Source organism: Dermochelys coriacea, chromosome 7 (assembly GCF_009764565.3).
Source record: "Dermochelys coriacea isolate rDerCor1 chromosome 7, rDerCor1.pri.v4, whole genome shotgun sequence".
In the NCBI taxonomy this organism is placed as follows: domain Eukaryota; kingdom Metazoa; phylum Chordata; order Testudines; family Dermochelyidae; genus Dermochelys; species Dermochelys coriacea.
In genome coordinates, this window is record NC_050074.1 from 19,100,040 (window position 1) to 19,122,767 (window position 22,728).

Here is a 22,728-nt window from a genome sequence, read left to right on the forward strand (position 1 = left end):
CTTTCAGATGATAACAGGTCTTGGGCCAAGCTCCAATTGGTAATCTAGAGTTCAAAGGCTGTATATCCCATTATCAGTTTTCTGAGTCATTCAGCCTCTACCTCACCATATGTAATGTGGTTTTTACATCATAGTTACGCATTCCTTTGAGGAGGAGAAAAAGGGCTCAAAGCTCATCCTTGCAACCTGCCTCCACCATGCTAGCACATCAAGAAAGTACAATAGCGATACTGGACATGCCTACAATAGAAAATAATTACTACACACCTACCCCTGCTGATAATTATATTTCGGCCTTTTCTAGTGCTTTCCACCTAAGCAACCTAAGGTGTTCTGCAGCCATTAATAAATTAAATGTCATAACACTCCTGGGAAGCAGAGAAATATTATGATCCCCATCGCACAGCTGGGACAACGGCGCACAGAGCAGCTACTGCCCATGAAAATGACCTATCATTTGGGTACCTCTATTTTCTGACTGCCCAGCTTTAGCTATGTGGGATCCAGCTTCAGAAGTGCTGAAAACTACCAATCCAGGGGAGTCAATGCAAGCTACTGGTGATCAGCCCTACGTCTCTAAATGGGGCACCAAAAATGGAGAGACCCGATCTTAGCAATCAGTTCTGAAAATTTGCACCTCAGTGACTTGTGTAAGGCCACGTAGCAAGCACGAGGCAGAGCTGGGACCAGAAGCAGAGGTTATACTGGTATCTGGTTTCCCTTCTATTCTGCACATGATATCTTTCTGTGTGTGTTTTAGATTAACAAAGGGACTTCAGGGTGGTGATGCTGAGCATTGCCACACCACATTCTTAGGCAGCTACAAAATCGCTGGCACTTAGGCTCCTTTTTCTATGAATGGGGAGAAACAGCACCTCAGAATGGGATCCATAAAAACCAGCACACTAGGGGGTCCCTGTTTAAGCTAGCCAATGGGAGACACCAAGCCTAGAGGTCCATGGTAGGCACCTAAAGCCAAACTCCCCCTGGCTGGGATTCTCAGCTGCCAACCCCCTCTTGAGGTTATGCACTTAGGCCATTTTAGCAAGAAGCCAGGGGAAGAGGGTTGGGAGGAGGAGAAGGAGGAGCACCACCCATATAACTATTAGCCCAGTGGTTAGGTTACTCACCTGTAGGGTTGCCACCTGTGAGGTACAAGAGACTGAGACCACCAGGATGGTCCTGAGCCTATAAAACTGGACAGCTGGCAGTGTGTCCTGAGCACCCCTTACTGCTTTCCCAGGACAGCTATCTCAAAAAAGGGGTGGTCCTAGGAAAACCTGAACAGGTGGCAGCCTTACTCACTGGGATGTGGGACACCCCTGGTTTGTCTCCCTCCTCACCTGAGTGGGAGAAGGGATTAACTTTGATCCACTATCTCTTAGGTGAGTGCTTGAACCACTGGGTAATGGGATAGTCAGATGGCGGGGGGAGGGGACTCCCTCAGTCTTCCTGTTGAAGCGATTCCACTTTGGATAAATAATGAAAGGCCCATTGGGCCAGAGAGAGAGCATGCAAACATGAGAAAGACTCTGTAGCCCTCTGGCTAGCCCAAAGGAGATTGAGGATCCAGTCCCTCTCCTCCAATGACTTCTTAAAACTCTTTATCCACAGTGGAACAGCTTTGACAGGAGACTGAGAGATCTCCATCTCAAAATAGCCCATAGCCCTGTGGCGAACGCACTCACCTACGAGATGGCAGCTTATAGTTCAAATCCCTTCTTTCCCCCTCAAGTGGAGGGACTTAAAGTGGTGGTCTCCCACAACCCAGGTGAGTACCCTCCAGTGGGCTAAAAGTCATGAAGGGGCTCTTCCTCTGCTGCCATCTTATGTAAGCTCACCTATAGAGGGACTGAGCCATAGATGAGTTCAGAGCATGCTTACTGGATCCAGTACGTGCAGGTGAGTTAGGTGGAGAAATGCCTATTTCCCCCCATTCATGCCTGGCTCTGGGGCTTAGGTGTCGGGACACTTGACATGGGTCTGTGATGCCTATGCCCAGAAGTAAAAGCATTGATGCCTAGGGAATTTTTATTGCAAAAACTTAGGCACCAAGTGAGTTTAGGGTTTGGTGGCTGCTGATTGGGGGTTTTGGGAATCCCAATGGGCCTCATGGTAAAATTTAGGCAATGGAAGTGATAGTTAAGTGCATAAGTCCTTTTGTGAATCTAGTCATAAAAGTTCAATATTCTCTGGTAACCATTTTGCAACCTAGAAACAGGTGTCACCATAACACCTTCCTGGGAAAAGCCAATTAACAGTTGAAATCCTAGCTTGGATTATTATGATCAATAATGCCATAAGCCTTAATCATGCTGACACTGATGTTGAAAGCTTACCCAAGGTGGCACTTTATAAAGGCTGCAGTGCTGAGAATAGCATAGCCAGCTTCTGCTCAAATGTTAATAAGGAGGTGAATTTCAAGAGGGGAGCCTCAAAGGAAGCAAAACTTACTTGTAAGACCAAAAATACCCCTAGAACTGCAACCATGAATGGAACAGAGGGGCCAAATTTCTATGTGCCCATGTCCAACAAGACAGGGATAGTACGGAGTCCATTTGAGTATCCTCAGTACTACCTAGCTGACCCATGGAAGTTCTCTGTACTCTCTGCTTACATGTTTCTGCTGATTCTTCTTGGCTTCCCTGTCAACTTCCTGACTCTGTATGTAACCATCCAACACAAGAAGCTCCGGACACCCCTCAACTACATCCTTTTGAACCTGGCCTTTGCTAACCTCTTCATGGTCTTTGGAGGATTCACCACCACCATGTACACCTCAATGCATGGTTATTTTATCTTTGGGAAAACTGGCTGCAACATTGAAGGCTTCTTTGCTACACTGGGTGGTAAGTTTTCTACATGTGTAAATAACCAGTGCTTACCTTAGACCTTAGTCCATCCTGTGCTTTGCTGCACATTGGGCTACCCACATTTGCCATCCTTGCCTGTCAACTGCCCTTCTCTCCAAATCTTCCCATTTCATGTTGAGGTGCTTGATGTTATTCAGAACTGTTCGCTTCCATGTTATTCGCTGTCTTCATCTCTTTCTTCTTGCGTTTTCTGGCTTCCATTCAAGAGCGGTATTTGGTGTAAATAACCTAGAGGCAATTTTAAAATCTCCTCCTTTTGGGTTTCCCTCAAGATTTTAGGAAAGAGAGAGAAATCAGATCATCTCAATGTGCATCTTAAAGGCAACTGGAATAGATAAACTACGTTGTAATTTGGACTAAGTTAACGTTGTGATATTTCAAGGCAGGAAATAAATGGGGGAGAAGAAATAAAGCACCATTATTTTCTGCCTTCTTTTAGCACTTTGGGAGAAGCCGAGCTAGTGAGTATCCTGAAAAATGTAGAGTGTAGGATTGACAAGTGACCTGCAACAGATTTTAAAATGTTCGGTTTGTGTCCTTTTTGTCTTGTTCTTTTAACTTTAGAAATAACAAATCTGGTTTTCCCTGGTGTTGCCTGAGGATTTTCTGAGCATCTCAGATCAGTTTGTTGTGAACTCTCATTGAAGAGGCAGGGTTATTTAGCCTTTAACAAAGTTATCCTTTCTTCCAATATCAATTAGGCTTTAGGTTAAACTGTGGGACTAAAAAACCCTTCCCTTCTCAGTTCAGTTCAATTTTCAGATATCTGTCTTGTGAGGTCATTTTATCAGTTCTCTAGTTACCATATAGTCTTCATGTGTAGACAAGACTAAATTTATGACAAAATAAACAAGCAGGAAAAAGAAATACAGCTGTTGTGACAACAACATTTCCAGCCTTCTTTATCCATTGTACAGAAGGCAAAAAGGGCACAAGCCCAATTTCCCTTCTGTTATAGGTCACCTTTTAAATGCCCTTACTAACAGAGCTCCTGATCTTGAGAGGTGCTGAGCTGTGGTGGAAATCAGTGGGAATTGTCAGTGCTCATTACCTCTTGGAATCTGGCTAATGGATTTTTTAAGTAGAGATACAAATGTGGAGAGGAGAGATTGGGCTCATCCATGTGATAGGATGGTGCATTAGGGCATAAAACACTAGCAAAATGATGGGTACAATGATCAGTAGTAGAATAAGATACTTGTGTGTTCCTTACTATATTTTAATTCAGATCTGTGATACTAACATTTCTTGAAACCTTACCTGGATTTCTTTGCCATTTAGAGACTTCAGTGGAAATCATAACATAAGAATTAATCCAACCTCAGTCACCAGCTCTAGGAATTATTTTGGAGAAGTTCTATGGCTTATGCTATGCAGGAGGTCAGATTAGATGATCATAATGGTCCCTTCTTGCCTTAGAATCAATAAAAAAAACTCATTTAAATGGCCATGTGTTTTCTTTTTCTTCTGTTGTTGGTAACGGTCTATGTGTGTCTCTCTCTCTTTCTCTCTGTTTTACAGGTGAAATAGCTCTGTGGTCCCTAGTCGTCTTGGCCATTGAAAGATATGTGGTGGTCTGCAAGCCCATGAGCAACTTCCGATTTAGTGAAACCCATGCCTTCATGGGTATCATTTTCACCTGGGTCATGGCCCTGGCCTGCGCTGCTCCTCCATTGTTAGGATGGTCTAGGTATGGATTGAACATTTTCTGAAACAATGCCCCAGCTAGCATGGTGATAGCAGCAGTTAATGACGTGTTTTACATATTTCTCTAGCAGCATTCCAAATAAAGCAACCTCATTCACCAGTTCAAGGGCAGACGCTAATTTCACTGGTTTAACTGCAGGTACATTCCAGAGGGCTTGCAGTGCTCATGTGGAATTGATTATTACACTCTGAAACCTGAGGTCCACAATGAATCTTTTGTCATCTACATGTTTGTGGTTCACTTCCTCACTCCACTGATCATCATTTCCTTCTGTTATGGGCGCCTGGTCTGCACTGTTAAAGAGGTAGGTAGACCTGTTAGAGATGACCAAAAACCTGCATCTGAAACCTATTCTCCCCTACCCCAAATACTGGGAAATTTCAGATCCAGATCTGAACTCTGAAGCTGGCTCCATCCCTGTAGTGGAATGAACCATAACCCCAGAGCCAATCAGCCCTGATATTTGGGGAGCTAGGGTGATGTGAATTTGATGTTTGTAGCTCATCACACCCCTAAATCCTTCACAAACTCCCTGGACAGTCAATTTCAGCATGTCCCCCAGATACTCCTGGGGGAATTCTGCATCACTTCATGTGTGCAGAATTCATGTCCCCCGCAGATTTCTTTCCTTCCCCATAGAAAATGGTGGGGAAGCAAATGGAAGCTGTAAGAGCGGTCACACACCCCGCCCCAGCGGCATGGATGCATCATTTCAGGCTCCTGGAGCAGCTGGTGGAGAGCTAAATCACCACAGGGGGGTGGGGGCAGGGTTGAGGATGCCCCTGTTGGTGGCTCCTACCCTGTGCTGGACTCAGCTGCTAGTTCCACCTGGGCTAGGGGTGAGGAAGGACAGAACTTCCTACTTCTTCCCCTGCAAGGAGCAGTTGGGGCTAGGGCTGGGGCCGGGTCAGACCCACTCCCACAAACCTCCCCCAGCTGCCGGAGCTCTGGACCCTCCACCTGCTTCCTGTCCCCATGGCTCCTCAGAAGCAGGGGGAGGGGTCACTATACAGGGAGCTGCTCCCCTGTCTGCCCAGCTCCCTGGGCATGTGGATCCCCCCAAATTCTCCCCTGCATCTGGACCCTGCATCTGCACCCAGCCCCCCACTCTACTGAGCCCCAACCAGCTGCACCCAGACTTTCACCCCACCAAGCACCACTCCTCCAGCATCCAGACCCCCCACCCCACTGAACCCCCACACCCAGACCCCCCTTGCCAAGCTCCATCCCCCAACACCAGACCCCCACCCCGCTGAGCCCCATCTACTTTCACCTGGAACTCTGTGCAGAGTTCCATTGCCCTTGCATCTAGATCCCCCACTGAGCTGCCTGCACTCAGATTGTCCCACACAGAACCCTTTCACCCCATACTTGGATCCCTCCACACTAAGCCCCTCCACACTTGGATCCTGCTGGGCTGAGCCTGCCCACCCACACTGGATTGGGGACCAAGGCTGGGCATGCACGTGAGACTCTATCCCTCTTACTTACTATCTTGGTGCACCTGGTGTGGAGGGACAGGGCTCCGGGGTGTTTCTGGGGCAGGTCCGACCCTTGCGCTGTGTCAGGGTCAGGTGCAGCCTCACCACCAAGTCCATGCCCCAACAGGGGCTGCAGGGTTATCTCCCACCTCCATGCAGCCAGTGGCCTCTGCTCCCCACTGCCATGCTGGAGCCTCCACATTTATTTATTGACAAAATATGCGGAATTTTAAAATATTGTGTGTAGAATTTTTATTTTTTTTGGTGCAGAATCCTCTCAGGAATACCCAATCTATCCCCTACAGCTCCATCATCATTTCGATGGTCTTATCTCTTTAGGCTGCAGCTCAGCAACAGGAATCAGCCACCACCCAGAAAGCTGAGAGAGAAGTTACTCGCATGGTCATCATCATGGTTATTGCGTTCCTCATTTGCTGGGTCCCCTATGCCAGTGTTGCTTTCTACATTTTCACCCATCAGGGATTTGACTTTGGCCCTGTCTTCATGACCATCCCAGCTTTCTTTGCCAAGAGCTCTGCTATCTACAACCCAGTGATTTACATTGTAATGAACAAACAGGTAAGTGGCAAATCTCTGGTCTTTTTCTTTATTGTATTTAATTTCTTAATAGCTTACAGAGAGTTATAGCACTTAGATCATATTTTTAAAGCTCTTTTTTGCTCAATGTGGCACAAATGGGGCTTTTTCAAGGCAATTTTGGTTCTGTCATAAAAAGGGACATCTAATCATTGTGTTGCTATCTTTTAGTATTACATAAATCTACTGAATGCAATTGGAAGTCATCAGAACTGTCTATTTGAAATGATCAATGCATTGATTTAGTTAAATATCTGCGACTGTATTCTGCTCTCAGTTACAATGTTGCAACCATTTTGATTCAGTAGATATATACTAGTCTAACAGAGCCTATAAAAAGAATACTCAGTAAGGTTAAGGTAATCCTGAATAGAAGTTGTAGCTAGCTCTAGGAAGTGGGAAAGAACATAAATTTGGCAGAGCGAATAAATCATTGATCTAGCAAGTCTACTATTCTACCTCCAATAATGAGCAGCACCTGGTACTTTAGGGCAACTTAGTCCACCAAAACCTCCCCCAAATGCACTTGGCCATCTGTGCAATGCTATATCAGGAGCAGAAATTCCTTCCAGATCCCTGGTGTGATCATCTCATACTGCAAAACATAAGCTTTGGTTACCCTTTTTTTTTTTTAGCATTTTTTTATTATTTTAGTCCAATATTGAGCTGTTAACAAATTGTGATCTTTCAAGGGTCAACTCAACTCAGATGAGAAGCCCCATTAACTTCAACGGGATTGTTCAGCTAAGGGATCCAATGCAAGTCCCACTGGTGATGAGTCTTTTCACTGACTTCAGTGGGAGTTAGGTTCCCAGTGTTCCCAAGGTGTGCAGACTTTTACAAGGATATATCAATAGACCTGAACTGGTCTAATCTGGGAGCATCTTCATTAGCCGCAGTTCCCTGAATTTCCCCCCTCATTGCTTTAGTCAAAAATCCCTCCAGGTGCATTACTGATGCATTTAATGTAAGGGCATTCACAATGTGTAGGGTTGGCTGACAGTTGTCACACTGCCTGCATCGGCTGCTTACCTCTGCCACCCTTGTTTTCTTTTCTAGTTCCGTAACTGCATGATCACCACCATTTGCTGTGGAAAGAACCTGCTCGCTGACGATGATGCTTCTGCTAGCACCAGGACAGAGACTTCCTCAGTCTCCACCAGCCAAGTTTCTCCTGCATAGATTCCTCATGGAAGCTGCTGATCTCAGAGCTGGCATGCCTTGTCAGCAAGGATGCGCAAGTCCCATTTGCATGCATGTAGTCGTGTCCACCATCACCACTGCCTGCATGTGATTCAGTTAACCCAGCAGAATGGACTTTTCAGTTCTGATAATAGAAATCATTTGAACAAGTTTGTACATATTTTTTTAATTAAATACAAAGGGGTAGCTCCTCAGCTGGTGTAAATGTATGTATACACATTGACTTGTATAGCGTTATCCCCATTTACATCGACTGAGTATCTGGGTCATGATCCTTAGCTTCATACAAAGGGACGAATGTTCTCCTTTCACAGAATGGAAAAGATGAGTGAGGCTGCAGCCTTGTGGATTCATTCCTACCATGGCATCTATTCTGGATGTGAACCACAGGGGCCATGGTTAGGAAAGCCCATCGTAAAGAGCCAAGATACAGCAATCTAGCAGGGGATGAGGTATACCCGTGTTACAAAGCTGGGATCAGTGGGGGTGCATGAAACCTAGTGAGCAGTGGCTAGGGTTGCCACCTCTCCAGGTTTTACCTGGACAATCTGATTTTTGGCTTCTGTGTCCGGGTGCCATTTAGAATTGCCAGGTGCCCGGTTTTTGACTGGAAAATCCAGTTAAAAAGGGGACCAGGCAGTGTCTGGTCAGATGTACTGACCAGACACCACAAATCTGGTTATCGCAAGGCAGGGGAAGGCACCAGGTCATTAACCCACACCAGCTCCTGCTCAGCTGGGGCCATCTCCTACCTCCAGGAGGCTCCTTGTCAAGTTGCAGCAGCTCCCGTCCCAGCCTTAGAGCAGAGGGAGCCCAGCTGGGGGAGATGAGGGGTGGGGGAGAAGAGGGAGGTGGAGACGATCCAGCAAGTGGTGGAGGGAGGAGCAAACGACAGGGGCAAGGCCTTGGGGAGAACAGGCAGAGCAGGAGCAGGGGTTTGGGGGGAAGAGGCAGAGAAGGGGCTGGGGAAGAAGGGGGCAGGGCCTCAAGGGTCTGGTTACCAGCAGTTAGAAAGTAGTGCCAGTGACATTTAAGGGGTTACAGTTTGGTAAGATTTAATCATTAGTAGCATCTCTAGAATAACCTTGGGGAGGATTCTGGTCTTTCCTCTGCTGCCCACACAAACTCCCCTGCACACAACCAGTTAGCTATGCGGTGCACAAGGAATAGGATTTGAACCGTAAGCAACAGCTGATTTGCAGTGTCTTTTCCATAGCATGTGACATTATATTTCCATGGTAACATATATAGTCATTTGGCTTCTCCCTGACTCTTCCTACATGTCCATAGACCAGACCCCTATAGTTTGAGCTCTTTATGGTTCTCCTGTGGTTCACCTACCAATTTTCAGCTGTAATTTGATTTGGCATCACACCAAGTAAGAGGTTTTGGCCAAGGCTTGTGCTTTTTGAGGATTGATTGGTGGCAAATTTCTATGCTTTTCTTCAGTTCATAGCAAGCAAGCCATGGGAGCATATGGCCCAGAGATTTCAACATATGTTTAAAGCGTTAAAAGATGGCATAATGCAATTGCACCAATGTTCTTTATTTTAATTTTTAGCTCAGTTATACAAATAAGATGTTTTTCTTGCCCTTCTGTTATCAACATTTGAAACTATTCTTGTATAGTATATCCTCTCCAATTTCTAATTCTATGCAGCTTTGCAAGATCTGATAGAGAACGTCTATAGACACTATGCAAGTTAAACCTTTAATAAAGAGCAATTTGCAAGTACAAGTCTCTCGTTATTTATTTTTAATTGATACTTCTACATATTCAGTGAAATCTGAAGATCAAAGGTTCATGAATCATTCAGTGGTTAGGTTGAAGGCTCATTCATACGCTCAGAATCTGAAAGATTTTTTTTGGTAGGAAAGAAAAGGAAGGTTTTTTTGTTTTGGTTTTTTAGTTGTCCAGTTCTACTTTCCTCTGCAGGAATAATGGAAGAGGTTAGGATGGCTGACAATAAACCATTGCAGTTTTGACAGAGTCATGGGGCTGCTGATATATCCAAGGGGTAGAGGGATGGAGTTGTTACTCTGAGCTGTTTTAGTGTCTGATTAAACACATCACAACTAGAGCTGGAGGAGAAATAGTTTTCCTGTCCCATGAACCTTTCTGAGATTTAGAAACTATTTTCCTATCCCCAAAAGGTCAAACTCTTGAACATTTTCATGAACCAAAAATTGAAGAAAAATTCAGTGTTGGGTCAATTGAAATATTTCATTTGATAATTTCAAAGCATTTTGTTTCTATTTTGACCATTTAACATTTGTTACAAGTTTTTTTAGCTTTAATTAGCTTGACTGTGGAAACAAAAAGCCATTTCAAACCAGGAAACTGGAAATTTTTGTTTAAAAAATGTTGAACCAGGAGTTTCCAACAACTTGGAAACTTCTTCTTTTCAAACATTTTTTGAATTGAAAACGTTATGTATGCTGACTCTTTCCTGAGGGAAGTTTTGGCTTTGATGAATCAGCATTTTTTGATGAGAAAAACATTTAATTAATAATTTCCCAACCAGCTCTAAGCACACCTTCTTTTGCCATGACTCTGCTTTTCTGATATCATAAAGTGGTTCTGCTCCAATGTTAACTGGAGAGTTTCGTTTCTTTTGTTCATATTGAGACAAATATTTTGACGCGCTAGCAAATACAGAGATGATATGGCCCTAATTCTCAGGTAAATAGTTTATTCCTCCAATCAGAGTGAAGTTAGCAACAGCATCAGGTAGCCAACTCACTGCCATGTTTATCCACAGAACCACCTGGGTCACAGCAGTGTAGCCTTCCCCTAGCCTGCTCTATATATGTGCCCTGGCACTGGCCTGGACGGACGGCTGGAAGGCGTAAAAGAGCAATTCAGTCACCTTAGTTCAGGCAATTACAGGAGTCTCTGTTAATGACACTTCCAGTTGTGATGGGTGTGATTTTGTGATGTGGATTGAGAGCATCACCTTTTTTTCATACAGGCCTCTACCAGCCATCAGATGGTAATTCCTGCCCTAGCACAAATTTGAATCGGCAACCAAATGTGAAAGGTTTAAAGTGCTCAGTGACCTAAAGGGGAGATGGTACCAGCACCTCAGCTATCTAATGCCTCCTTTAGGGGCATCTTTGATTTATTGAAATGCCTCTGTCTATACTGGGAACTGTGATGAATCCAGGGTTTTGAGAACAAAGTACTATTCATGCTGAAATTCCAGCTGGGAGAAGTGGTTGAGCATTCTGTTGAAATACTTTCCCTTTTCAAACCCAGTGACCTGCACAAGAGGCACTAACTCTGTCCACACCTTCCCACCACTGAACGTTGTCCTGAGCATAGTCACACAGCGCTCTGAATGACCGTGGAGAGCGCGTGGGCAAGAGGCTGTGCAGTGAAAGGTCCTCCATCAAATCCTGATATAGTCACATAATTCCTGCCCAGACAAAAACTTCTATGGGACTTGATTGAATGCTGCTGTCCTGGAATAGAAAATAATGACTCTAATCCATTCAAAACAGAAGAATTAACTCTTCCAAATGAAGGGGGGAGGAAGAGAGAGACATTGCTCTTTTGTTACGCTAGGACTTGTAAGCCACTCTGATACTATAGTGATGGGTGCAGCATAGAGGTTTTATTATTATTATTTGTTGTTTCTCTAGTGGTACTCCAGTGCACTAGGGGCTGTACACACACAACCCGCTGGTTAGTGAGGTTGCCAGGTCCTCCTCTGTGCCCAATCTGCAGAGGCTATAACTATGTTGCAGCTCCACCAACAGAGCATCTTGGCTCTTTAAACTCAAGCTGTAGCTCATTGCTTTGGTTCTGGAGATTCCCCAGTTCATGCTCTGCTGTGTTAGCCAAGATGGTGGCTGACATGCACATATAGAAAGGTCACACATTCCCAGTGCTAGGTCATAACCTAGGCTTGTGACTGGGTGAGGCAGGCAGGAGCCAAGGGGTAACAGTATAATGAGTATGCTTGCATAGCAGGCAGTAGTGAGTAGGCCCTGGCATTAATCCTGCAGTTCTTACACCTTTCTTCCAGAGAGAGGGGCTTCAGGCTTTATCCTGTTGAGCAATGAAATGCAAATGGCTGCCGCTTAGCAATGTTCAATTCCAGTTTTGATATGTGAGCTCAAATACTACCACGATGCTGGTTGAAGATGGTCACCCTGCTGGTTTCTGGCTGCTGGAGCAAAGGCCAGGATCTAACTCAATTACTTTTGATTACATCAGCTCAATTGTTTTCCGCTTTTACTAATTCTTTGCAGACTTTAAAAATAAGATATTTCCGGACAGATTTTTGCAAGTTCTTAGGTGCTATAGCAAAGATACCTAATTACATCATGTATCAACAGTTCTGTCAAATAAAACTTAGCTAGTTACTGCTTGTAAAAGCACTTTGCTAAAGCCTTATAACCATTCCTGTAAAAACTCCCAAAGGATTATGTAAGAATATTTTTATTGATCCTAGAAATGCAGCCATCTCTAGTGTGAAACACTGAGTCTATTTAACAGCTAACAGCAACACTGCACAACAATTTAAACCAGGAAGTGAAGAAGCACAGAAACTGGGGTGAAGGGGAGGGGAATATGTGTAGGGAAAAAGTAATGAACCAGTTTGAATTTGGCCAGGACACTGGAATTAAAGCCCAGAATCTTTACAAAAAAACCCACCAGGGGTTCTTTAGTGACCACAAATTATTAGTTTTATATCTCATTGACAAGACAGTAAGTACCTCCTACAGCACAATTCCCCCATCATTCTGCTCTAGAATTAGCTCAGGCAGAGGGAAGAGAGCTAGAAACACCCAGCAGAAGAGAACTAGAGCAAAACGTTGTAGGCATCAGAACAGCTCAGATATTAACATCGGACTTTGTTATTGTGGATGAGCAGAGTTTAGTCTTTAATTTCAGCAGAAAGACCCAAGTGAGGGATGAAGTGATAATTCTGCTCACTGTGCAGCAGGTGAGTCCTCTAGGGAGCAGACCCTGGCTTCTTTAAGAACACCTGGAATGCTAGCTTGGAAGAATCATTTGCTCCATCCATCACTAGTGAACAAAGACTCCCCCCCCCCCCCTTTTTGACTTACGGAACCTTTTTGTTTTTCCTTTAAAAACTGATGAGTGAAGTTAGTGCTTATGAAAACGAGGGGCTGAACAGCACTAGCTTGAGCCAGTTAAAGACTAGGCCTGCCCAGTAAAGGTTTTTCTCGCAGTCCTGCCAGTGTACCTCTGCCCTGACTGCCAGCATCCCTTGCTGTTCCAATCCTGGATCCTGGAGCACATAGCCTGCCAAAATGCATGAACTTGAGGCTAGCAAACTCATGTGGGGACTAATCCTGTGTGGGGCTGAGTGCCTCCTGTGAGGTACCCAGGGCCTTGCATGTCTGCCAAAGTTAGGGGTAGGAAATGGTACTCAGCAGGCTCAGGTCCCTTGTGCCCTAAAGCAGGATGAGAACACAGACCAGCAGGAATGCGTGATGAATCTGGGTGCTCTACTCTGTGGCTTCATCCAGCCTAGGGAAGCCTTTTCACAAACAATCCATTGCTCACTCTCCATTTCCTTGATTTTGCTGGCTGACTCATTCGTGCAATGCCAGGCGGGTTGCCAGGTGTCCGGTTTTCAATCAGAACACCCGGTCGAAAAGGGACCCTCCCCAGCCCGGGGCAAATGAGCAAGTGAGTGAGGGTGGGGGAAAGCGAGCAACGGAGTGAGAAGGGATGGAGTGAGCGGGGCTGGGGCCTGAGAGAAGGAGCGGGGCAAGGGTGTTCGGTTTTGTGCAAAAAGAAAGTTGGCAACCTCACACTGTCCCTTTAAGGTGCAAGTGCACAAAGAACAGGGGCTCAGTATGTCCAGTCATGTATGTATTCCCATCACACGTGCACTCTGAACACTGGGATGGTCCATTCCGTTAAAATAAGTGACACACCACCCACATTGCAGGCCTCCTGCTACCACTTCGGTGCATGAGCTAACACAGGGCATGGTTTCACTTGTAAATTATATTTCCCAAATGAGGGGCTGCTACTTTAATCTGTCAATTGAAGGCGATTGTTAGACTAACCCACAAGAACCTTTCTCATTTTTGGAATCCTCCCCCCTGAATATTCTCCCCAGCACCCACCAGCCTGTTGCAAAGAGTGGCAAACTAAACTCAGCACTGCTGCCACCTGTTCCTAATCTCCCTTGCACTAGGATTGAACAAGAATAATTAGCAGCTGCCAGCTGCAGCCCTCTCAATTAAGATGCTAATCAAAGAAATTAGCAGGAAAGTGAGATGAACCTGTCAATAAAGCCTGCTTTGCAGCCAGCTTAGCTAGGCCTCTTTTAAAACAAAGTTTTGTTGTGTTTTTTTAAAGTTTAGTGTCAGTATTAGAGTTTCTTGCAATGGACCTCAAGCCAGGTAAGAAAAGATACTTAAACAAAAACTCTGAATTTGCATGCGTCTTCCTTGTTTATCTTTTTGTCTCTACTGAATGTGAAGTCAAAGTTCTGATCTCCTTTGGTACAAATGAAACCTCTTGGGTATCAATCTGTGTCACTGTTATTTTCTTACTAAACTGTAGCCTCTCTGGGAAGGGGCTGAACTTGGTTTCTCTTGGTGTATTTAAAGGAACTTACTTAACCCCCTGAACTCTTTTGGCTTGATGAAAAGCTCTGAGCTCCACTCAGGGCAAGCTGTGGAGAAGCTGGTGTGTACGGAGCTTAGTGGGCTTAAGAGAGAAAAGGTCTAAACTTCCTGGCATCTGGCTAGTGTTTAAGAGGCCCTTTAGCACCTTTATGCTGCTCTGATAAATAACATTACTAATGGTGCCTCCTGATAGGAAGCAGAATGGCTGTGTGGTTAAACACTGGACTGGGCACTCTTGGGTTCTCTTACTAACTTGCCCCTAGACTTTTTGTGTGACCCTAGATCATGTAGTCTCTGTGTGCCTTAGTTACCCACCTGTAAAATGTAACTAATAATGCTTTCTTTGCCTATTTAGCCTGTCAGCTCCCTGTCAGTTGGAGGTGTGATTTGCAGCTCATGTAGGCATACAGGTGTTAGCTTTCATCTAGCTAGCATACTGGAAGTACTAGTGATGACACAGCAGCATGGACTGCATAAGGCTGCCTAGAACTTTGGGGAGGTACTTGCATTGCTAGCCCATGCTGATACCTGCACCACCACATCCTTATGGCTGTTTTTAGCCACATTTGCTAGTTTAAAGCTAGCACAAGTATGTCTTCCCAAACTGCAAATCCCACCTCCAACTAGGGTGTAGACATACCATGTGTGTTTGTACAGTGCCTAGCACAAAAGAGTGCTGGACTTGTAGATGCTACTATTAAAAAGTGGCTTGTCTGTTCTCCGCCTGTGAATTCACTTTAGCTTTCCTGATAACTATGGTGAGTTAAAAGGGAGATTCATATTTGGTGCTCGGTTACAAGTAAACAACCTCTTCAATTTACTCTTCAGCTGAAGTAACAAAAGTGGCCAGAATGTCCAGGATCTTTGACCACAAGACTAGAGCTAACCACCCGCCAACTCTAAGCATGGTGATTGAAGCTCTGAAGGCCCAAAATGAGAGAAAAGGCACCTCTGTCATAGCCATCAAGCGCTACATCCTTGCCAAGTACCCAGCTGTTGACCCAATAAGGCTAAAATACCTGCTGAAGAAGGCCCTGACTAAAGGTCTTGACCATGGCTACCTGATAAGACCCCAAAACTCTTTGGCATTAGGGGCAACTGGAAGGTTCAAGGTGAGTGAACTGGCTTTCTACAAAGACAACCTTCAGTGGAAATTTTCTGCTAAAGAAACTGTAGCTTTAGACAACAGTATAGCAATTGCATGGGACAGGGCTGTCCTACAGATAACTGGATGGCAGCACACTTTGCATTATGGGATGTGCCCCAAATGCTATCTGTAGCAGTATTTCAAAGAGGAGGCTGGATGGGTGACAACTCTGGGCTAGGGAATGTGGCTTTTTTTTGTTTTTCTTCCTGGTTCTTTAAATGGACAGGCAGGGTTGTGAACAGCCTCAACATCAATGGGCTGGTGCCCCCCTCTCTGAGTGGGAGAACACAGTACTATTACTGAAGAGCAAACCGTAAGGAGCTTGTTGGCTATCAGGAGATGTGGTATCTCTGCCCTGAAAATATTGATTTCTTCCATGACTTGGACTCTGGGAGGGCCTGGGACAACTAGATGTTACAATGCAGCTGGGTGAATGGAACAATAGAAAGTGACTGCCATCCCCAACTACTCTCCAGCTTTGGCTGCAAGTCCTATCGTGATGTCGTGTTACAGTGGATGCTATAAAAATTTTTACAGCCAAAGGGAAAGGCTCGTGTAAGCTACCTGCCTCTAATTCAGTCAACACTTCTAATGCCTGCAGACAAGCTTCTGTGCTTGTTCAGCCCTGGGTATAGCACTACCAAGTGTACTAAGTTACTTGGTAGCAACCCTCAATGCATGTGCTGGAGCAGAGCAGTTTCACTGTTCTGTTCTTATACTCCTAGCTAGCATCAGAAAAGCCCAAGCTTAAAAAAAATTCTAGGAAGATGGATCCAGCTGAAGAAAAGGCTCCTAAATCAGAGAAGAAGGTGGCAAGGAAACCCAAAGCCAAGGTTCCTGCTGATAACAAAGCAGGAAGTAAAGGTAAGGGCTGCTTCCTTCCTCTCCTTCCCCTACCCTAACATCCCCTGTTGAGATGTCAGCTGTATGCAAGGAGGTCAGACCTGTGAATTTTAATGTCCGTGTTCAGGGGGAGGGCTTCAGGATTCCCTGTACAGCAGTGAACTTGACAGACAACAGTAAGTATATAAGCTAGAATCCAAACTGCTGACTGCAGGAAGCAGTGGTGGAAAGGTGCCTGGCTTTGAAAACTAGCCATGTATTCTGTGTGTCTGCTGTGGGCCTGATCTTCAGAACATTTGTAGCAGCCACTGACTTCAAACGGTGCTCGTTATTTCTGGAATATTGGGATCAAGGTGGGCACCCAAAATCAGTGGCCAGTTCTGAGAACGTGTCTAGATTTATGCATTGCTCGGCCCAGAAGCCTGCTGCCTAGTTGCCTCGAGTTTGGAGAGTCTGTTGCCTAGTCTTCCTAAAGAACACATGGAGATAGTTAAAGCCCATTGACTTCAATGGGAGTTAAGAATTGAAGTGCCCTTTATGGATCTGGGCCTTAAGTGCCTAAGAAATGGATTTCTCAGAGCTGGGGAGCTGCCTAAATTAGCCAGGAGTGAAATGCTGAGGAGAGGGACTTAGGTGCCTAAGCAGCTGATGTGGTGCACCTGCCTGATGGCCCAGAGAGCGGTGCATCCCTCTCCTGGGTGAGACACCTAAATCTGGTCAGCTGCTTAAGTTGCCCATGCCCTAGCAGCAGAAACGCTCAGTACCGCTCACTCTTCCTCTATTTCTCTGTGCTGTCTCTTAAGCAGGTGCTGTGCTGCTCCCATCCTATTGGTCTGCCCCCAGCCCTGCTGTGGGGTCTGACTGCTCTTAGGCATGCTCAGAGCATGGCCACAGGATTGGGACCTGCTGGCGGTATGGGCATTCCCATGCCTAGGTTGTACTCCCTCTTCAGGACCTCTGGCACTTTGGTTTAAGCAAGGGCTCCAAGCATCTCATTGACTGTGCTGCAACTAGACCCCTTTGACAGCGGAAACTTAAGAGCGTGGGGTATTTACCTACCAGGGTGGGGGTTGGGCAGCAGTGCCTGAGCTTTGAAAACCTCCATGGTGCTTGTTAGGTACCTAAACTCCTTAAAAAATCTGCCCCTAAATCAATGGTGCAGTGTTCAAGTAGCTTTAAGGTGGAGTCAGCGTGCCAGGGCGATTGCTTTGTAGATGCTATCTGGTAGATGTCATACCTGCTTTGATCCCACAGGGAGGCATTTTTCCTATTAAATTAGCAGGGGCACTTCTAGGTCTGCACTAATACCTGAGCTTTGCTCAGAAGCTTAGGCCAGGAAGATCCAGAAACCATTAAATATCATCCTTGTATGGAATTGACAATCTTGTAAACATAAGTAACTGACTCATCCATGTCATTTCTTTCCCACCTTCTCAACAGATGCTAAGGAGGAGAAACCAAAACCTGTGAGCAAGAAACCCAAGACAAAATCCTCTAATGTAAGTACTGGTTGCCAAATGAAGGATTCCATCTGTCTACCTTGCTCAGCTCTGTGCGTGCTTCACTTGTGACCAGCTTTAGGAGCTGCTGCTCTTGTGTGTTCCTGTTTTAAGGAACTTGCCTGACTCTGTGGGGAATGTTGGAAAGGAAACAGCTTCCCGTTCTAGCGTCCTGAAGCGTTAACTCTGTTCTTCAGGCTGAGAAGAAAATTGGCACTGCTTGATTGGCTGTTTCTAAAATGCATGTCTTGCCATGCAGAATAAAGACCACACTTCTGAATTCAAAGGTGCTGTCTGTAAGAATAATAAACTAACTGGCACAGGCTTGCGGGTGACCCAATACAGGCTATTGCAGTAAGAAAAGGAGGACTTGTGGCACCTTAGAGACTAACAAATTTATTTGAGCATAAGCTTTCGTGAGCTACAGATCACTTCATCGGATGCATTAAGTGGAAAATATAGTGGGGAGACTTATATACATAGAGAACGTGAAACAATGCGTGTTACCACACACACTGTAAGGAGAGTGATCACTTAAGGTGAGCTATTTCCAGCATTGAAACATGCTATTGCAGTGACATTCATCCTACTCTCTCTTGTAGGCCCAGCCCAAAGCTCCTGCTAAGCTGAAGACACCCAGTGATGCTCGAAACATTGTGAAAGGTGACAAGAAACCAAATATGAAAGAGGCACCTCAAGCCAGGGTGATTGGGACCAACAAAGCCACCTCCAGAGGGAAGCCAGCCACAGAAGCAGATGGTGCCTCCAAAGCAGAGGCAGAGCATGGAGACAAGATCAGGACTTCCAAAGCCAAGGGGGCAGCTCCTGGGGCTGCAAAAGCAAAGGTGGCTAAAGGTGGAAATGGGCTGACCAAAGCAAAGGCAGCTGGCGGGACAAAGAAAACCACTGCCAAAGGGAAGACTGAGGCAAAGGGCCCTGCGAAAGGCAAGGGGAAGAAGACTGAGGCAGCCATAGGCTCTTTGCTCTGCAAAGAGAAGGATGGAGAAGGTAAAGCCTCTAGAACTGGCAGTAAGCTTAGCAAGAAAGCAACCTAGGGCTTCCCTGCACTGAAGGGACAACTGCTTTGGGTGGGGGATGGGGCACATGTACAAACTGGCTGTCCCCAGCCTGAGGAACACAGCCACTCTGTCTCCTGGTTCTATATGGGCCCGAACAGTGGTTTTTAAACTATGCTGGAGTGTGCTCCAGTCACTGCTGTTAACATCTATTTTTTTTTTTTTTTAATCTCTGTGAACTAAGCTAATGGATTTTAATCTTGCGTCTCTTTTTTTTTTTTTTTTTTTCTTCCCTTCAATAAAGTTACTGCATCCTAATAACTAAACCCTGTTGGGAGTCCTGCTCCTCCTGCCTGGGGTAAGGACCTGCCAGGTCATCTTGACACACCCTGTCCTAATCCTGGAAACTGCGAAGCATCAATTCCAGCAAACCCAGCTAGGTTGAAACCTGAGCTTGAGCCCAGCTGTGGTGGATTCCAGCCTCATAATTAGGACAGTGATAAATGCCAGTTGAGTGAAAGGGAGCAAACTACGAGTGTGGCAGCAGTCCAGGTTGGGGGTGGGGAGAATCATATAGGGCTAATGAACAAAATACATTCAGGGATAGAGTTCCATAACTGCAGCCACGTTCAGCAAACATGCCCTCTGGCTCCAGCCAGTGTTGGGTGTCCAGCCCTCATGAATCCATAGGTTGCTGGGCTACATTGTTATATGATCTTGAGGAAAGGGCCCAAGCCATCAATCACAAATGTAGCACTGCTGTAGTGACATGCAGCCTAGTGCTACGATTAGGGCAGAATGCCTCCAATTAAATCCTAGCTTAAGGAAGAAGCTAAGCTAGGACTTGCTAGTTTGGCCTGACCCTGAGGCAGAGTGGCCTGTTGCTAAAATCCCACTTGCTTGAAGGTTTGAACTCTGGCACTGGTGTGAGTGTGTGGTGCCCTTCTTAGCAAGGGCACCAATGGATCCTGGCACCTGTGTGGCTTGTAATTTCTACTAGGAATAGCTCCAGGTAGCTACAGATGTCCTAGGCCCCCTTCATCTGTCTGTGTGCAGAGTGCAAAAGCTTGTGATGGTGAGATCGGTCACGCTGGTGGGGGAGGAGGTGGGGTAGATCTAACAGTGCAGCTGGTGTGCGTTTGTGTGTACGTGTGCACAGAGGCTTTGGATAGACTCGAACTGACCTGGTCAGTGCTCCCACCTCCAGGCAGAGTAACTGCTGTTTGTCCTGTTATAGGGCTCAAGGGCATTGAGAGAACTCTTCTCCCCCGCTCCCCACAGCCAATTGACTCCATGGCGCGTGGACCAATCCTTAATTGAATTTGTATTCTCTGTGGGGGAACTCCATGGTAGTAATGGCAGCCGCTGCTCTTCCTTAGCTTCTGCTGTGGTTAGTGCCACTTAGTGTCGCAGCACAGAGGTGGATCTGCCCCCCGATCTCCTATTCCTTGTCCTCGGGGGGGGGGGGGGTGTGTGGGGCCTGAGCACAGTGAATGAGACGCTCTCCAGCCTTTCCTAGTGGAGCCTGCCAGCCACCAAAACAACAGAAGCCAAAGGGGCTCTGCTGCCTCTCTTCTCCACAATGTTAACTCCTTCGCTGTTCCCCTCAGTGCACGTGGAGCAGGTTCTAGTGGCGGGTTGCTTGTCTGACTGACTGCAGCAATAAGGAGCCAGAGGAAGGAGGGTTGCCAGGTGTCCGGTTTCTGACTGGAATGCGCAGCTGACCCGATGCTAAAAGTCCGGTTACCTGCAGTAGCCGGCCTCTGCCATCAGGCCTGACAGAGAGAACTGGCTGGCTCCAAAGTAGGTACCAGTGTGTGTATCCCCAACTTTTCTGCCCTGATTTTTTTTTTACCCCCTCTTCAGGGACTAACCCCTCCTCCCCCTGCATTCCACTGTGCCCTGGTTTCCCCAGCCCCTTGCTCCAGGGACAGACCCCTTGGCCGTGCTGTGCCTAGATTTTTTTTTTCCCCCCCACCCAGCCCTCTGGCTCAAGGGACTGACCTCCCCCACCCTGCTGTACCCCAATTTCCAGGAACAGATCCCTTGGCCTGCTGTACCTCAATTTCCCCTCCCCAGGCCTTTGCCCCAGGGACTGCCCCCCCGTGCCCTGATTTACCCACTCTGGCTCTAGGAGCAACCCCCCTGTCCTGCTGTGCCTTGATTTCTCCACCCCAGCCCCTTCCTCTGGGGACTGACCCCTGCTGAAGGTACTAAACCAGTGGTTCTCAAACCTTTTTGTACTGGTGACCCCTTTCACAAAATTGAACATGCCCTGCCCTGCCCCCTCCTCATCTGAGGCCCTGCCCCCACTCACTCAATTTCTTCCCCCCACGTCGTTTGCTCTCCTCACACTCACTCGCTCAGGGAGTTGGTGTGGGGCCAGGGATGAGGGGTTTGGGGTGCAGGAGTATGCCCTGGGTTGAGACTGAGGGATTCGGAGGGTAGGAGGGCTGGCTTGGGGGTTGGGGCATAGAAGGGGGTCAGGGGTGCAGTCTCTGGGTGGTACTTACCTCAGGCAGCTTCCGGAAGCAGCGTCATGCCCACCCCTCAGCCCCCTACATGGAGGGTGGCTAGGCAGCTCTGCACGCTGCCCCGTCTGCAAGTGCCACCCTCCACAGCTCTTATTGGCTGTGGTTGGGGCAGGGGCAGCACGCAGAGCCCCCTGGCTGCCCCTATACCTAGGAGCAAGGGGGGGGATATGCTGCTGCTTCTGGGAGTCACGTGGAGTCATGGAAGACAAGGCACCTGCCTTAACCCCCCTGTGCCGCTGACTGGACTTCTAACAGCAGGGGCAGCAATGCTGACCAGAGCTGCCAGGGTCCCTTTTTGGGCATGCCGGTTTTTAAAAAAAAAAAAAAAAAACCCAAACACCTGGCAACCCTAGCTGCAGCTCCTAGCTCTGCAGGAGAGTCCCTCCTGACCTGGGGGGGGGGGGGGGTGAGAGGGGAAATCAGCAAGTGATTGGGGTGGGGCAGGGCTGTGGGGGAAGAGGCAGGGCAGGTGAGGTTCTAGCACTCATGCTGGTGTGTCCGTTTTTTAAATATTACCAAGGTGGCAATGTGAGGTGTCACCGGCATTCTCAAAACCACTGCTGAGGTGCTGGTGCTGCCTATGGCTAACAAGCTGCTTGGAGTGCTCACTGACACCACAACCCCTGGCTCTTGGGTGCCCCAAAGTAAGATTTCTTCCTCCCTCCCCCATCCGGGTGCTCCGTTGCCTAGGTCATGAGTAGGGGGCTAATTCTGTAGGGGTTCTCGGAGCATATCTATGACCTGCTACTTGGCACAAAGACAGCCAGGGCAGGCACGTCGTGTGTGTCTGTCTGTCAAAAGTGATGAGGGGATGCAGTTGGGATGTGGGAGATCTAAGTTCAAATGCCTGCTTGACCTGATTTATGTAGAGCAGAGCCTTGAAACCAGGCTATTAACTATATTGTGTGCATGTGTCTCTTTGCATGTTGGCTACCTAGGACAGGTCAGCTGCTTAGCTGCCAGGAGTAGGCTCACAGTTGAGAACTCAGCACAGATCAATGGTAGTCACGTGTTGTCAGGGTTCCCTCTGAACTCTGGGGTACAGAGGTGGGGACTCGCATGAAAGACGCCCTCTAGCAACTTAGGTTAAAAACTTCCCCAAGGCACAAATCCTTTCCTTGTCCTTGGACGGTAGTGCTGTCACCACCAAGTGATTTAAACAAAGATTCAAGAAAAGGACCACTTGGAATTCCTATTTCCCCAAAA

At 46.7% G+C, this 22,728-nt stretch overlaps 2 protein-coding genes across 3 annotated transcripts; both read left to right on the plus strand.

Moving 5' to 3' along the window:
• The first annotated feature begins 77 nt into the window (after positions 1-77).
• On the plus strand, positions 78-10,904 carry RHO (rhodopsin). The gene is made up of 5 exons (XM_038408468.2): positions 78-2,849; positions 4,395-4,563; positions 4,720-4,885; positions 6,402-6,641; positions 7,719-10,904. The coding sequence occupies exons 1-5, from the start codon at positions 2,285-2,287 to the stop codon at positions 7,839-7,841; spliced, it is 1,263 nt and encodes a 420-aa protein (XP_038264396.1). The 5' UTR covers positions 78-2,284; the 3' UTR covers positions 7,842-10,904.
• Positions 10,905-14,074: 3,170 nt separating this feature from the next.
• LOC119858914 (protein B4) lies at positions 14,075-22,538 on the plus strand. 2 transcript variants are annotated; one of them, XM_038410458.2, is made up of 6 exons: positions 14,075-14,255; positions 15,312-15,595; positions 16,356-16,494; positions 17,914-17,972; positions 18,575-18,980; positions 19,293-22,538. In XM_038410458.2, exons 1-6 carry the CDS (start codon positions 14,240-14,242, stop codon positions 19,304-19,306), a joined length of 918 nt encoding a protein of 305 aa, XP_038266386.1. In that variant the 5' UTR covers positions 14,075-14,239; the 3' UTR covers positions 19,307-22,538. The 2 variants fall into 2 exon arrangements, with proteins under 2 accessions (XP_038266386.1, XP_038266384.1); XM_038410456.2 differs by lacking the exon at positions 19,293-22,538 and having other exon boundaries at positions 14,087-14,255; positions 18,575-19,279.
• Positions 22,539-22,728: the final 190 nt, after the last annotated feature.